The sequence below is a fragment of the Hyperolius riggenbachi genome, chromosome 7, assembly GCF_040937935.1.
Source record: "Hyperolius riggenbachi isolate aHypRig1 chromosome 7, aHypRig1.pri, whole genome shotgun sequence".
Lineage (NCBI taxonomy): Eukaryota > Metazoa > Chordata > Amphibia > Anura > Hyperoliidae > Hyperolius > Hyperolius riggenbachi.
Window position 1 is genome coordinate 265638535 of NC_090652.1, and position 17586 is coordinate 265656120.

A 17586-nucleotide genomic window follows, 5' to 3' on the forward strand; every position below is an offset into this window, starting at 1 on the left:
AACTAGATATTAAGGTGTTGGGGAGGTTGTGGGCCTTGTGGCGCCTCTTAGTCTAATAGCAATCAGTGTGTGATGGCTGGGGTGGCAGGGTTGGAGGGGCGCACTTTGGTCACTCAGCCTTGGGTGCTGGAGGACCTTGTCCCGGCTCTGATGTTCATACAGCTTGCCTATTGATGGCACTCTTAAGCTGGCCATACACTGGCCCGATTTGCCGCCGTTTCGACAGCAGATTCGATCACTGGGATCGAATCTGCTGCCAATCGTTCGTGCTACACGCCGAATTTCGATCCATTTCGTCCGATCCCGTCGATCACTCCGTGCGGAAAATTACCTTCGATCGTCCGCGGGTAGGGAGCGCGTCGCTAGCGGCGTTCGAGTACCTGATGACCGACGCAAGAGAGACGCATACATTACCTGCTCCGCCGGCACAACTACCCCCGGTCACCGCTGCTCCGTGTCCGCGCTGGTCTCCGGCATGCTTCAGTTCCTCCTGCCCGGCGGGAAGTTTAAACAGTAAAGGGCACTCTACTGTTTAAACTTCCTGCCGGGCAGGAAGAAGTAAAGCATGCTGGACCTGGAGACCAGAGCGGAGAAGACAGTGGAGACCTGGGGACTGGAGTCGTGCCGGCGGAGCAGGTAATGTATGCGGGCATGCGGGCGGGGGGAGCGGCGGCAGCACCACCACCACCACAACAAATTGTGAACGGTTTCAGGCTGAAATCGGTTCACAATCTGCTTGCAGTAAAGGTAGCCATACGATCCCTCTCTGATCAGATTCGATCAGAGAGGGATCTATCTGTTGGTCGAATCTGATGGCAAATCGACCAGCGTATGGCTACCTTTATACTTGTATAACTGATAAGATTATCTAGACTGTTGTGGATTGTTTGTTCCTGTGATGCCCTAATTACAAACCTGTGGTGAAGATACTGCTTGTGTAGAGAGTTCGTGAATTCTGTAAATAAAACTAGTTTTGGTTATTCTTTCTCCATGACTACCAAACACAACACAAAAGAAGTGCAAACTGAAGCTAACTACACACCCAAGATGTCCATTAAGGACCGTCTAAACCAGCTATTTTCAACTGGGGTTCTGCGGAACCCCCGCATGAATCCTCTTAGGGTTAAATTCGACACTTCCATGGGACACAACAGTCCCACTTTCCCCATTTCTGCTGGACAGTATAGTCCCGCTTCTGCATCTGTCTGCAGTAGGGGCGGAGGGATTCCTTCGTGCTGCTTTGAGTGATGCAGCAGATGGATCTGTAAAGCAACCACATCACCTGAAGCCAGGTGTATAGTTCCGGGACGCGCAGGAGTTCAAACAGAATCCCAGCTTCAAGGAGGAGGAAAGGACATCTGATGGTAAGTATAGGGTTTTGTGTTTTTCCCCCCACACTGACACCAATGATTTTATTGCAAATATGGCCACACAAACAAGGGGAGGGGCAGTGGCGTTCCCACCATAGGGCTGCAGGTGCTAACCGTACTGGGTGTAGCCGTGGCAAGGGGTGCCATATGGCAGCACAGGAATGGGGGGGACGGCACATAGCAGCCACACAAACTGGGATCATAGCAGCCACACGAATGGGATATAGCAGCACAGAAATAGGGGGGACATAGGACATGGCTCCCCTTTTTAGATAGGGACTATATCTAAAATATATAAATAATATCTCTCGCGCGTAAACACACGGATTCGCCAAGATTTGAAAATTTTCATAAGGTTTCCTCTGCGCAAAAATGTTGAGAAAGGCTAGTCTAGACCAATACTTGTGTGTACTGGAGCCCCCCACCTCACCTATAGATCTGGATAAAAAGACAGCAAGCAATGGGCAGCGCTCACAGGCTGCAAGTGAAGTGAAAGCTCCAGATATATGCCCAGACCCTTGGGGCTAAATGCACACCTTGAATACAAATCAGATGCAAATTATGTGCTAACACTAATCTAAATTCTAAAATTTGAATGCAAGCTGACACCCCTGGAGGCAGCTAGCCTGAAGTATACTTAAATTTTGTACAGCAGAAGGAAATGGCAGCGCTTCCAAACAGGTGCTGCACCTGAATTGACTACCTGCACAAGTATGCAGAGCTCGAATAACGGGCAGATTACACACCTTGCATTCAAAACAGGTACAGTAAAGGGGGGCGTTAGCTTCAGCATAAGTTGTGCACAAATTATCCCTAATACTCTCCTACGTCGGTGACGTGCCCCCACAGGAGAGGTGAGGGCACATCACCGCTGTAGGAGAGTCTATTAGGGATAATTTGTGCACAACTTATGCTGAAGCTAACGCTGCCCTTTACTGTGCCTGTTTTGAATGCAAGGTGTGTAATCTGCCCGTTATTCGAGCTCTGCATACTTGTGCAGGTAGTCAATTCAGTTGCAGCGTCTGTTTGGAAGTGCTGCCATTTCCTTCTGCTATAGATCTGGTTAGGTACTCTTGATCCTTAGCGACAAGGATGCCAGACCGACCCCAAGTGAATTTTTCTCCTCACCCCAACTGTTGGAAGCTGCTCTGCCGTGAGCCACGCAGGTTCCACCTTTCCCCACCATAGCAATAGACGTGTTACTATCTGTACAGCACAAGACCCTTGAACAGTCACCTAAGGCACAGTTCCCCAACCCTGTCCTCAAGGCCCACCAACATTACATGTTTTGCAGGAAACCACAAACATGCACTGGTGGGGTAATTAGTGTCTCAGCAGAGCTGATTACCTACCTGTGTGGATTTCCACAAAACATGCACTGTTGGTGGTGCGTGAGGACAGGGTTGTGTAACCCTGACATAAAGTATCAAGTCCTGCTCCCTACCGGCGACAGTAATTTAGTATGTACAAGGCTTAAGACGCAGAAGCAAAGAGGATCCTGCCCTATTCAGCTTTCCATCTAAAGTTACATACACACAAAGGTTAAATATCCTATGGTGGCCTCAATTCACTAAGGGCAGTTAGGTAAAATAATTTATGTCAGTAAAATACCCCATTCTGTATTTTACACTTTTTTTTTTCCAAATTCACTAAGATTTACAGCATGCGGTAGAATTTTGGTAAAAAAGAAACATGCTTCAATTCACTAAACCTTGTTCGGTAATATCTTACCAGCTGCGCAGGAGGTCAGACAGGAAGCTGTGAAGTGGTGTGCATGAGTGGGGGGGGGTTTCTGTCCAGTGTTTTCCCGGCATCACTTTAAGCTGGCCACTAACGGTCCAATTTCTAGCGAAAAATTGTTCGAGCGATCAGAAATTCTGATCGGATTGGTTGTAAATAATCTCCATTGGTGGACACAATCGATTATGAACGAGTGAAAAAAATGTCGTCCGAATGAATTTTCGTCGAACGAAAATTTGGATTTTCTTGGTGGTCGTGATAGATAGGAAGCAAAGATTGGTTAGTTGATGGTGTAGTGAACGATTTTTCGTCCGATCAGAATTTCTGATCGCTCGAACGATTTTTCTCTAGAAATTGGACCGTTAGTGGCCAGCTTTAGATGTACTGCAGCCTCCAGAGAGAGATCTTCTGTATACAGGTATGCACATGTAAGGGATACAGAAGAGCCTTTTAAAATGTCTCCTTCTCCTGCTCTGCCCTTTCTCAAGTCCCGCCCTCCAGGAGATCGGACCAATTAGGGCAAGAAGCAGGGCTGTGTGGCTCTCCATATTTGCTACCTGCCTCTCCCTAATGGCTGTCTGCTACATCGGTCAACTTTTACAGCATGGATTGGAGAGTGCGAGTTACCAGCTGGTCAGAGCTGGAGGTAAATACCGAACACTTTTACTTGATTTACCGAATCCTTTAATCTTTGTGAATTGCAATTTCTTGAGGTATTTACCGCACAAGTCAGTAATTTACCACGCTAGTCGGTAATGTTACTTTTCAGCGTGGTAATCGGTTTAGTGAATTGGCATTTGGCAAGGTGACCGGTAAAATCAGCTGTTTTCTGCATTACCGAATGTGGTAATGCCCCATCAACATTTTGCTAGGGGGCCATAGGCAAACGCAGGGGGGGGAGGGATTACAACTGCCCAGAATCCCCCCTCAGACCAGGGCCAGTGCAGTGTCTGGGGAGAGGCGCAAGTTGAGACTCCAGAATATCTGCAGGTATCCTGCAGCTCACAGCACCGCCCCCTTTCCCTGGTACAGTTCACTTTGGATGTAGCAGCAGCATGTGTACAGAGCATGGAGCAACAGTGTGTGTACAGAGCATGGAGCAGCAGTGTGTGTACAGAGCATGGAGCAGCAGTGTGTGTACAGAGCATGGAGAAGCAGCGTGTGCACAGAGCATGGAGCAGCAGTGTGTGTACAGAGCATGGAGAAGCAGCGTGTGCACAGAGCATGGAGCAGCAGCGTATGTACAGAGCATGGAGCAGCAGCGTATGTACAAAGCATGGAGCAGCAGCGTGTGTACAGAGCATGGAGCAGCAGCGTGTGTACAGAGCATGGAGCAGCAGCGTGTGTACAGAGCATGGAGCAGCAGCGTGTGTACAGAGCATGGAGCAGCAGCATGTGTACAGAGCATGGAGCAGCAGCGTGTGTACAGAGCATGGAGCAGCAGCGTGTGTACAGAGTATGGAGCAGCTCTGGGGAACTTAAAGAGACACTGAAGCGAGACTAAATCTCGCTTCAGCTCTCATATATAGCAGGGGCACGTGTGCCCCTGCTAAAACGCCGCTATTCCGCGGATGCACGAGGGTCCCTTCACCCCCAACCCACACCCCGCAAAAGTTGGTCGGAAAGTTGGTCGTAGGATTTGTCTTCCTGGAGGCAGGGCTAACGGCTGCAGCCCTGCCTCCAGTTGCGTCTATCAGACGCGCATCACTGCCTCTCCCCCGCCCCTCTCAGTGAAGGAAGACTGAGAGGGGCGGGGGAAAGGCGGAGATACGCACTGACAGACGCGCGTGGGGCAGGGCTGAGGCGGTTAGCCCTGCCCCAATGCGGAAGCGCTCCCCCGCATTATGGAGGGGATTTGGGGGGACAGGGACCCCCGTTAAGCCGCGGGATAGCGGCGTTTTAGCAGGGGCACACGTACCGCTGCTATATATGAGGTCTGAAGCGAGATCTATTCTCGCTTCAGACTCTCTTTAACAGTCAGGTATGAGCAGAGCCCTGCGCCCTGCTGTGTGAATGCTTCACTTTACCCTTCATTATCAATGTCTGCTGTCCTCATTATCTGTATCCAAACTGCTCCTGATCGTTTCCGTTGTTGGTTGGTCAGACAGGAAATTGCGTTATGTGTGCCCAGCATGATATCCTTCCATATTATACTGTATTGTGCGTGGCTGAGGGAGACCTTTCAGGAATCCCCCCTTGAAAATCCTGGGTTTGCCCCGGGGGTCCAATGATTTGTAGTTACGCCCCTGATTACAGCTTGATTTATTTTGCATAGAAACAGTCATCAGTTCCCTGGTAAACAATGTGGATTTAGGTCTGCCTGTCAAAGAGTTGTAAAAAGTTCAATGCTGAACGCAGGGAGTTCGCATTTCTGCCAACGCCGCATTTTAGAAAACTCCTTAAATCAGCTCTATTCTGTAGCACTTAGCCAAACAATGTGAATTTGCTGTAGTAATTTCAGACCGTCGCAGTTTCATGGAGCACTTACCACTAAATTCTTTCTATGAAATAATAGATGTTTTCCATTCAATCCCTCCCGCGCCAGAGGTGTTCCTAACAAATGTTATTTGCACTCAGCAATTTCATTTCTTGTGTGAGCACTTTATTCCGGATCCTGCTTGCGCTGGATGTGCCGCCCTATTGTGAAGGCTGAGGGAATTCATCTTGCAGAGCTCGGAGTTTTGCTATACCAAGCTGTAGAAACCAGCGAGCACTTCCTGTATATAGGAGGTTAATTCACTAAAGGAGAAATATGGTAAGGAGCAGTAACGTGAAGCTGTTTCTTCTTACATTGACACTGAAGTGGGGAAAAAAAAACTTATGATAAAATGAATTGTATGTGTAGTACGAATAATGACCAGAACATTAGTAGCTACAGTGAATTGTTGCTCTGGTTTATTTCTGAATGAATTGAATAAAGTGCTGTGGAAAATGTTGTTTTTATATAGTAAATTCATAATATTGATGTGCATATAACTCTGAGAAGTCTTCGAAATTGATGCAATGACCAGCACTGAAGATTTTCAACGATTAGTTTATTCACACAAAAAGTGAATATACAGTAATCATCCGATAATAACTGGATGTAAATAAAGCTCTCATTGATGAATAGCTCTTGGATGCCCACAGCGCAGTAGAACACACTTGTTGGTGTGTTTACTTATTGGTGCACTGGTATGCACTGCACTTGACAAAGAGTTCAATGGCGACTGTCAGTAGTGTTTTTTCATCCAGCCACGATGTAAACACACCAACAAGTGTGTTCTACTGTGCTGTGGGCATCTAAGAGCTATTAATCATTGAGAGCTATATTTACATTCGGTTATTTTTGGATGATCGCTGTATATTCACCTTGTTGGTGAATAAACTACTCGTTGAAAATCTTCAGTGCTGGTCATCGCATCAGTCTCCAAAACTTGAGTCTGCAGAGGCACACAGACTAGACCCTGCCCAAAGGATTTAGCAAGCTAGGTGTTCCGTTCAAGAAACATACCGGTACATATAAGGCCCCGTTCACACTTGCGTTTTGGCAAGTAAACGGACCGGATCCTGATCGTATCCTGATCGGATCAGGACCTGATCAGAACCGTACGGATCCGATCCGGACCGGTCCGTTTGTATCAGGCATGCATCAGGCTGCCATCCGGATCCGTGGGCAAAAAATAGTGGAATTTAAAAAAAAAAATGGTGGGGTCAGCAGAAGGTGCACCTGGTGCACCTGTAGAATCAGGTTCCTCCGCTGTAGGCCCCACCTCCACCTCCGACATTCTGCCAAACAGCTCCAGCACGTCTGTCACTGCTGCTCCACTCCAGACATGCTTGGCCCATGTGTCCCCATCCAAAATGGCCGCTTGGATACGCATAGGAAGTGGGGTAGAACGTCAGGTTTTTGTAGGCAGTGTGTTCTGTGCCTTCCGTTCCCCATTGGTTTCTGTGTTCCGGATGGTGCTGTCAGGCTCAGGTCCGGGTGCGTGGGCCGGAGATCCGGACCCAAAAAATAGCGCATGTTGAAAAAGTGTCCGGAGTCCGGATCCAGTCCACACGTGTCCGTTCCGTACAGTACGGAGCCGAACGTCCGCATAGACTTTCTGTTTGCACAGTATACGGTCCGGATCAGATCAGGAAAATCCAGACAGGGAACACTAGCGTGAACCGGGCCTAACTCTGAGAAGTAACATGTCACATGCAGCAAACAGTCCTTAGAACTGAGAGCAGACAGTTTTTTTTTCTTTTAGATCCTTAATTGTTACAGGAACGTGTAGCTCCTAAATATTGCCTCTGGTCGCGTCTGGGTAGAAATGCCAGTGAGTAAACATAATACATGTGAAGAGTCAATACTTAGTACATTCTACTCATGTATAACTGCACCTTAAAGTGTAACTGACAGTCATAAAATCAAAAATCAATTCTTTCTTTTTATCTGACAAACAAGTAATAAGAATGCTAACCAGGCAATCCAAAGTTAAAATCACTATTACTTTTCTGTTTGATGAATGATCATTTCCCAGTGTATCCGACTCTTATTTGGTACATTGCCGCACAAAGGAAGTTGCAGGGCATGCTGGGTTGTCTTTTTTTTTTTTTTTGCTTTTTTATTTTGCTCTCAGACTTAACCAATGCAGCTTGATTGGCTGAAGCCTCTTTCCACCCTGTTTTCCCCTCACATACCGCTGTTCCTCTCTGTTTGGTCAATATCTCTCATGCTGAAACAATGCACTTTCTATTGCAGAGCTGGTTGGAGTGCCTGAAGACTGGTAGGAGGGCATGCAATGCATAAACATTAAGGCAGAGGAGAGTAAGGCTGCTTTCACAGTGGGACGTTACAGGTGCACGTTAGTGCAGCCTGTAACGCAGCCCAACTCACAGTAATGAAAAATCAATAGGCTGTTCACAGTGCTCACGTTGCGCTACAGTGTAACGCTGCACGTTCAATGAAAGTGCAGCATGCTGTGCATTATACACGGTTTTAGCCGCGTTAGACTGTTTGCACATGCTCAGTAATGTTGGAGGAGGAGGGGAGAGTCCGCTATTGTGCCTAGCCACATGGCTAATTAATATTCACTGCACTGTGTGACTTTCTGGAGTGGCCGCTTTGTGCGACGATTGGCTGGCAGGACCACGTGATGGGGAGTGTTCTGATCACGTGGTCTCCACAGTCTGTTGACGCATGCACCGTTTTCATTCTATCCGCATGCGTCAAAGTACGCATCACGGACGCATCAAGAGTGACGTCCAACTTCAACACCACCATGCGTTGCGTTAGGGGCACATTATGCGACCTTAACTTCCCCTAAAAAGCAATGTCTTGGAGTGAAAGAGCCCTAAGGGAGGAAATTACATCAGGATTGGCTTCAAGATAGACACAGTTAAAATGGAGAATTCAAAGAAGGATTCTCTCTTTTTTTTACTATAGAAAAATCACTAAACTCAAAATGGGGACAGTGCAATACATATGTTATGCAAGTAGAGCAAGTTTTTATCTACTTATACATGTGGGGGTTTTTCTGCGATAACGTGGCTGACAGCTTCTCTTTAATAACTCCAGCTGCACAGTGTGATATTATGTTTTATATTACATAAGTGTATTCTACCTTGACACACTCTGTACTATATGTCCTTACTATTTTGCATATTCCATTTCCCATAGGTCATAGTGTTCTGAACACCCTTTAGTTATTTTGCTATAGATAGCTATCATTATTTACAATCATCTAAGAATTGGTTTGCTTGATTATTGAAGTATGTTTTGCAGTTCAGCCGTACGGTGACATTTTATGGTAATACAGAGTAATCCATTTTCCTTAATTGTCTCCCTCCCTGTTTTCTCTCCCCAGGTTCTGTCTCTCGGAGCGGATGTCTTGCCGGAATACAAACTTCAAACACCTCGTATCAATAAGTTTACTATATTGCACTACAGCCCTTTCAAAGCCGTATGGGACTGGCTCATTTTGTTGCTTGTTATTTATACTGCAATTTTCACTCCTTATTCAGCTGCCTTCCTACTCAATGACATAGAGGAACAAAAGAGGCGCACCTGCGGATATTCCTGCAACCCTCTGAATGTCGTGGACTTAATTGTCGATATCATGTTCATTATCGATATCCTCATAAACTTTCGGACCACATACGTCAATCTGAACGAAGAGGTAGTCAGCGATCCTGCAAAAATAGCTATTCATTACTTTAAAGGCTGGTTCCTAATAGATATGGTTGCAGCAATACCCTTTGATCTGCTGATATTTGGATCAGGTTCAGATGAGGTGAGTAAAATATGGATGTTATTATTCACCTTGGCTTTGGCTTTACAGGGTATGTTTTCGTTAAAACATTAAAGGACAGGTGGAGTGAGAAGAATATGGAGGCTGACATATTTATTGCCTTTTAAACAATACCAGTTGCCTGGCAGCCCTGCTGATCTATTCGGCTGCAGTAATGTCTGAATAACAACAGAAACAAGCATGCAGCTAGTCTTGTCAGATCTGACATTAATGTCAGAAACACCTGATCTTCTGCATACTTGTTCAGGGTCTATTGGCTAAATGTATTAGAGACAGAGGATCAGCAGGACAGCCATCAGGCATTAGAGACAGAGGAACAGCAGGACAGCCATTTAGGCATCAGCAGCTTCAGCAGTTATCGCGTTTGAGATAAGTGCACTGCTTTTTTACCACAGTTGGTAGAATGTGCTGAAAATTCTTGGAATGCTTTGATCTCTCTCAGAAAATCTAGAAACTGAAAGCAAAAGTCCTCTGTTATTGTTTCACACTGCCCCCTAGTGACAAGTGACCATAAATACAAATCACAGCAGTACTAATTAGAAGCAAGAAAAATTAACATATAAAGAAATAAAAAATGTGCTAAACTAAATTTTCCTAGAGCTTTTGCGAGCCTCTAAATAAATTGGCTGCTAAAAGATTACAAGGAAATAAAGATGGCATATTTATTCTATTTAACCACTTCACCACTGAGGGGTTTTACCCCTTGAGCACCAGAGCAATTTTCACCTTCCATTCATTCATCTATAACTTTATCATTACTTATCACAATGAAATGAACTATATCTTGTTTTTTCCGCCACCAATTAGGCTTTCTTTAAGTGGGACATTATGCCTAGAATTATTTTATTCTAAATATGTTTTAATGGGAAAATAGGAAAAATGTGGGAAAAAATTAATTATTTTTCAGTTTTCGGCCATTATAGTTTTTAAATAATGCATGCTACTGTAATTAAAACCCATGAAATGTATTTGCCCATTTGTCCCGGGTTTAAAACCGTTTAAATGATGTCCCTATCACAATGTTTGGCACCAATATTTTATTTGGAAATAAAGGTGCATTTTTTTCAGTTTTGCGTCCATCCCTAATTACAAGCCCGTAGTTTATAAAGTAACAGTGTTATACCCTCCTGACATAAATATTTAAAAAGTTCAGTCCCTAAGGTAACTATTTATGTATTTTTTTATTGTAAATTTTTTAATTTTTTTTTATTACAAAAAAAAAAAATGGGGAGTGTGGGAGGTAATGAGTTAATTTTTTGTGTATAAGTAAATGGCAACAGTAACTTTTTGTTTAATGCGACCTCCAAGCATCCTTCCGGACGCTTGGAGGAAGTACTAGGAGGCTGGGAAAGTTTTTTTTTTTTTTTTTCACAATGATCGCGCTGCTTATCGGAGAAGCAGCGGATCATTGCGGGGCTTAGATCAACGAACGGGAATGGATTTTCCCATTCATTGATCTTCGGGCAAGCGGCCGGCGGCGTGTTTATGAGCTGGAGTGCACGCTAGAGCGAGCAGGAGCGCGGGCAGCGGCGGGAGCGCGGAAAGTACGGATTTCTCCGTCCCTGGGGGTGAAAGGTTAGAAAAAGGGACGGAGAAATTCGTACGGGCGGGGATAAAGTGGTTAAACACCAGTTGCTTGGCTGTCCTGTATCTATCATGCATCTTACTTTCCTGTTTATCAGGAAGTAGCATGTGGCACTTGGAGATCGGACCTTAGCGGCGGAACACAGAGATATGCCTGTGTTTCTGCTGCCGCCACCTATTTAATGCTGGAGGGGGAGTGCTGAGGGGAGAGCCCAAGTTGAGGGAGGGGGGATGTGTTCCCCCTCCCCTCGATATGGGGACCAATGCTCTCCCCTCATGCTGTGACACATCTTGCCCTTCAATACGGCCCTGAGCGGGCCCCCCCTTGGGTGAAGGAGCTGCAGCCCCTATTGTTACGCCACTGCTGGGGACTTCCTGCATTTTATTTGATCACTTCCTTCACTGGCTGATCAAATCACTGTAATGTTATGGACAGTCAAATTACTAGCAGCCACTGACAATACAAAAGCGCATCTGATATGAGTGTTCGGTGATGGAATTCACCTGCTGCTTTCTAGCAGTGCCTGCCGAAGCATAGTAGTAGTATAATGGTTTTCCCCTTTGATATCCACTAGGGGAGACATTCCTGTAGAACAGTAGATGCAATTAGCATTCATGTAGAAGAAATAGAGTTTTTTATGAAATTCAGTCCCTAAGTGATTGAGAGCCTTTCAACAAGGAAATTAATGTCTGCTTAATAGTGGAAATTAAATCATAATATGTACAGATCCAGTTCCTGCAAAAACGTATGGAGAAATTTAAGAAACCCAAGGCTATGCCGTCAATACGCTGGTCTCCAGAGCTATTATGCAAAATGGTAATTTAGTATTAGATGCTGATGGTTAAATATGGATGAGAAATTCTCCAGCGATATGTCCCGTCTCATTTTATTATAATCAAGGTATAATTAAGGGACAATATTGTCCGCATTGGTGTTCAGCGTTCCAGGGAAATGATGTACAGCACGGTACGATGACGAATTAAGTAATTCTTAAAGCCTACTCCAGGTAATAATGCTTTCCTCCTACCTTTATTAGCTTTTGTTAAAGGATTACTGTGGCACATAAACCAAAAAGTTACATACTCCCCTAAGAAGAGGGAAGGGTCTGGATCCTATAGAGCCGCCTTCCTGGTCTTCTGTCTACTCATTCTTCCCCCCTCCCCCCCCCCCCCCCCCCCCGGCCCCTGTTCAGATTTCACACCAGCTGCGTCTTCAGGTTTCTTTGGAAGGCTTTGGAATTACTCTGGTCTCCGGGTACTACAGAAGACGAGTGGCTCCATACTGTAAAGTACGGAGGTGCTCGTCTTCAGGATTACTCAGAGACGCAAGTACTTCTGAAGCCTTCCAAGGAGAATCAAAGGCTACTTCGGCATTAACTGCTTGCTTACCGCGTCACACCGACGGGCTTGGCCACGGCGGCAACCCCAGTAACGGCGATCGGCATAAAATCCTGGGGCTTCGTTTTGCAGGAGATCGCGCGCAGGCTGTGCGCGCATCTCCTGCTTGGTAGGATCTCTGCTCTGATACTGTTAGACTGCGAATTAGCATGTACAGCGCTGCGATATACAGCAGCGCTGTACTGGGGACAGCCGTGTGACACGGGTAATTCCCGGAAGAGTTGATCCAGGGATTTATCTGACTGCCATCTGGGAGTTGGGAAGGAATTTTTCCATTTTAAGGCTAATTGGCCCAGGCCTTGTAAGGTTTTTCACCTTCCCCTGGATCAACTGGGATATGTGCAAGTTCAGGATGGTGTTTTTTATTATTATTACGATGATGATGATTAATGATTACGGTAGCTATACAGTATAATCTGGACATATGACTATAGAAGAGACAGTTAGTGACATGGCTATTTACTCTGTAAAGCCCTGCGGAAGATGGCGCTATATAAATACTACATAATGGTAATAATAATCCCTATGTATTTTAACAGTTTACATTACAGACATACTTTGCTGTTTCACAAGGCCATAGCTCTGGAGCTCTGCATGCTTCATTGTAAAACTACCTTGCATGCCTGTGTCAGCTGATACTGAGATGGGGAGTTATTGCTTCCACAATACATATATAGAAACCGCTTCCCTGCAATGGAGTAACATCTGGATTTCTCCTAGTGCTGTAAATCTAGCAAAGCAGTAATGGAGAAAATAGCTCCAATAATGGATTCTACCAAGTTTCCAGCTGCAGATGGGAGGTGAAAGAGAATACAGTATACAGTTTAATTCACTTAAAACATGTATAGTGATGATATATTATAGTATATCGATTTTTGGACTAAAGTGAAGTAGTCCTTTAAAGAGAATCTGTATTGTTAAAATCGCACAAAAGTAAACATACCAGTGCGTTAGGGGACATCTCCTATTACCCTCTGTCACAATTTCGCCGCTCCTCGCCGCATTAAAAGTGGTTAAAAACAGTTTTAAAAAGTTTGTTTATAAACAAACAAAATGGCCACCAAAACAGGAAGTAGGTTGATGTACAGTATGTCCACACATAGAAAATACATCCATACACAAGCAGGCTGTATACACCCTTCCTTTTGAATCTCAAGAGATCATTTGTGTGTTTCTTTCCCCCTGCAGCTATCTTCCACTGAAGTGTCAGGCTGTTTCTTCCTGCAGAGTGCAGACAGCTCTGCCTGTATGTAATTCCTCTGTATGTGAAAGCCCAGCCAGCTCAGAGGAGGATTTATCCAGCTTGTAAAAGATAAGAGAGAAGAGAGAAGCTGCCCTAATCTAAATAATACACAGGCAGTGTGCAGACAGGGGCCTGGAGGGGGGAGATGCATCACAGAACCACAACACTGAAGAACTTGGTAGCCTTCCAGACACAAGCTGACAAGTCTGACAAAAGAGAGATAAGTTGATTTATTACAGAGATGGTGATAGTAGAAAGTGCTGCAGTAAGCCAGAACACCTTAGAATAGCTTTTGGAACTTGTAGGATGATAAAAAGCAGGATGCAATTTTTGTTACGGAGTCTCTTTAAGGTTCAACTCCAATAAAAACTTTTATACTACACATGTATAAAGTGAGAAAAGTTTTTATTATTATTATTATTGCTAAATATATAACTTAAAAGAAAAACCATGGCAACAAGGATGCTGAAGCACAAAGTATTACAGGGTGGATGGTAAATTAGAATAAAAAAAATCTAGTATGTATTCTACAATATCTATACCAAAATATAACTGTTTTATTATATCATAAAAAAATAACGTAAAACAAAAAGAAAAATCGAGTAGGCTTAGAGATGAGCGTAATGGCGTAATTAGGATTTCGCGAAATTTCGCGTAATTAGTGTAATTACGTTTATGGCCGTAAGTACATAATCGTAATGAAGAAGGATTTCGCGAAATTTCGCGTAAGCGTAATTTTCGCGTAATTTTCGCATTGCAACGGGTATTACGAAATTAATGTGTATGGCCATGCTCCCGAAGCGGAAAAGTTGACGCATGGATCAATGTTAGGTAGCCGCCGACTTTAAAGAGACTCGGTAACAATTTTTTCAGCCTTAGTTCTTCTATCCTATGAGTTCCTATGCCTGTTCTAATGTGCTGGGGCTTACTGCAGCTCTTCCTAATTACACTGTCTCTGTAATAAATCAATGTATCTTTCCTCTGTCCTGTTTGTCGGGCTAAGGCTTTGATTGTGTGGAATGTGCAGGGCTGCTTGTGATTGGTAGAAGCGATACACACCCTCTGCAGGCCCCCTGCATACTCACACACTATGCTTAGCTGAGCCTATTAGAAGCTGGTTAGTTTGTTTGTAAACATTGCCTAAAACTGTTAATTACAAGCCAGGATTGCAGCAGAGAGTGGCAGAAACAGCACAGAGGGGCACAGGAGAAAATAAGGAATAGAATGGTATGCTTTTTAGTGTAAGAATATTAGAGTACAGATTCTCTTTAAGGGTTAATAGCAAAGCCCCCTTAAATGCTAAGAGCCTCAAATTTGGAGAATATATTAAGGAGATCAGAAGGAATAAGAGGAAAACATTTTTTTCAAAAAGACCTTATAGTTTTTGAGACAATCGATGTTAAAATTTCAAAGGAAAAATGTGATTTAAAAACCCGCCGACTTTAACGGTTAATAGCAAAGCCTGCTTAAAGTTTAGGAACACCAAATTCCCAGGGTATATTAAGGGGATCAGTGGGAATAAGAGGAAAAAATGTTTTCAAAAAGACCTTATAGTTTTTGAGAAAATCGATTTTTAAGTTTCAAGGGCGAAAATGTCTTTTAAATGCGGAAAATGGCAGGTTTTTTTTGCACAGGTAACAATAGTGTATTATTTTCATAGATTCCCCCAAGTGGGAAGAGTTTTACTTACTTCGTTCTGAGTGTGGGAAATATAAAAAAAAAACGACGTGGGGTCCCCCCTCCCAGACCTCTTTAACCCCTTGTTCCCGATGCAGGCTGGGATAGTCAGAATGCGGAGCACCGGCCGCGTGGGGCTCCGCACCCTGACTATACCAGCCCGCATGGTCCATGGATTGGGGGGTCTCGGAAGGGGAGGGGCAGCCAAGCTTTCCCCTCCCCCTCCGAGCCCTTGTCCAATCCAAGGACAAGGGGCTCTTCTCCACCTCCGATGGGCGGTGGAGGTGGAGGCCGCGATTTCCTGGGGGGGGGGGTTCATGGTGGAATCTGGGAGTCCCCTTTAAAAAGGGGTCCCCCAGATGCCCACCCCCCCTCCCAGGAGAAATGAGTATAGAGGTACTTGTACCCCTTACCCATGTCCTTTAACCAGCTGAGCGGTCTGGACGAGCTCAGCTCGTCCAACACCGCCAGCGGCTGCCGCTCAGGCCCTGCTGGGCCGATTTTAACGAAATAAAAAGCAGCACACGCAGCCGGCACTTTGCCAGCCGCGTGTGCTGCCTGATCGCCGCCGCTCTGCGGCGATTCGCCGCGAGCAGCGGCGAAAGAGGGCCCCCCTAGCCGCCTGAGCCCAGCGTAGCCGGAACAAAAAGTTCCGGCCAGCGCTAAGGGCTGGATCGGAGGCGGCTGACGTCAGGACGTCGGCTGACGTCGATGACGTCACTCCGCTCGTCGCTATGGCGACGATATAAGCGAAACAAGGAAGGCCGCTCATTGCGGCCTTCCTTGTTTATTCTGGGCGCCGGAGGCGATCGGAAGATCGCCTCCGGAGCGCCCTCTAGTGGGCTTTCATGCAGCCAACTTTCAGTTGGCTGCATGAAATAGTTTTTTTTTAATTTAAAAAAAACCCTCCCGCAGCCACCCTGGCGATTTAATCAGAACGCCAGGGTGGTTAAGAGTTAAAAGTAAATAAACACACAAACACTTAGAAAAAGTATTTTAATTGAACAAAAAACATAACCACGAAAAAAGTCCTTTAATATTCTTAATTAACCATTAATACTTACCTGTCCCTTTAAATAAATGATCCCTCGAAATAGCCTCGGAAATGTTCTATCAGTTACAATGTAACAAAGTTATTACAATGTAACAACTTTGTTACATTGTAACTACGCAGCACCCGACGTCACTCGCCGCTCAGCCGCCGCAGCCCGCATACACTTACGCGTCCTTGCAGGACGCTAAGTCCCCGCTGGCCCCCGCTGTCCACCCTGCCCACATCTGTAACCCACATGTGGGTGACATGTGGGAGAGGCGGGGAGGGCAGCGGGAGCTGCGGGGACTTAGCGTCCTGCACGGACCCGACAGAGCTCTGAGCTATATAGCTCAGAGCTCTCTAAAGCATCTTTGTATTTGGGCTCCAAGGAGCCCCATTGGTCCTTAGCAGACCAATGGGGTTCCTTCTGATTTGAAGGAACCCCATTGGTCTGCTAAGGACCAATGGGGCTCCTTGGAGCCAAAATACAAAGATGCTTCTCAGAGCTCTGAGCTATATAGCTCAGAGCTCTGTCGGGTCCGTGCAGCGCAGACGCGTATGCGGCGGCGGCGAGTGACGTCGGGTGCGGCGTAGTTACAATGTAACAAAGTTGTTACATTGTAATAACTTTGTTACATTGTAACTGATAGAACATTTCCGAGGCTATTTCGAGGGATCATTCATTTAAAGGGACAGGTAAGTATTAATGGTTAATTAAGAATATTAAAGGACTTTTTTCGTGATTATGTTTTTTGTTCAATTAAAATACTTTTTCTAAGTGTTTGTGTGTTTATTTACTTTTAACTCTTAAAGGAAATGGGTAAGGGGTACAAGTACCTCTATACTCATTTCTCCTGGGAGGGGGGGTGGGCATCTGGGGGACCCCTTTTTAAAGGGGACTCCCAGATTCCACCATGAATCCCCCAGGAAATCGCGGCCTCCACCTCCACCGCCCATCGGAGGTGGAGAAGAGCCCCTTGTCCTTGGATTGGACAAGGGCTCGGAGGGGGAGGGGAAAGCTTGGCTGCCCCTCCCCTTCCAAGACCCCCCAATCCATGGACCATGCGGGCTGGTATAGTCAGGGTGCGGAGCCCCACGCGGCCGGTGCTCCGCATTCTGGCTATCCCAGCCTGCATGGGGGACAAGGGGTTAAAAAGGTCTGGGAGGGGGGACCCCACGTCGTCTTTTTTTATATTTCCCACACTCAGAACGAAGTAAGTAAAACTCTTCCCACTTGGGGGAATCTATGAAAATAATACACTA

The 17586-nt window shown here is 45.5% G+C and overlaps 1 protein-coding gene across 10 annotated transcripts in view; it reads left to right on the forward strand.

Moving 5' to 3' along the window:
* KCNH7 (potassium voltage-gated channel subfamily H member 7) overlaps positions 1-17586 on the forward strand; it is a 567276-nt gene that overhangs the window by 405250 nt on the left and 144440 nt on the right. For all 10 annotated transcript variants that reach the window (XM_068245637.1, XM_068245631.1, XM_068245632.1 and 7 more), the window contains one exon: positions 8945-9370. In XM_068245637.1, coding sequence (XP_068101738.1) covers positions 8945-9370 — 426 coding nt within the window. The remainder of the gene's footprint in view (positions 1-8944; positions 9371-17586) is intronic.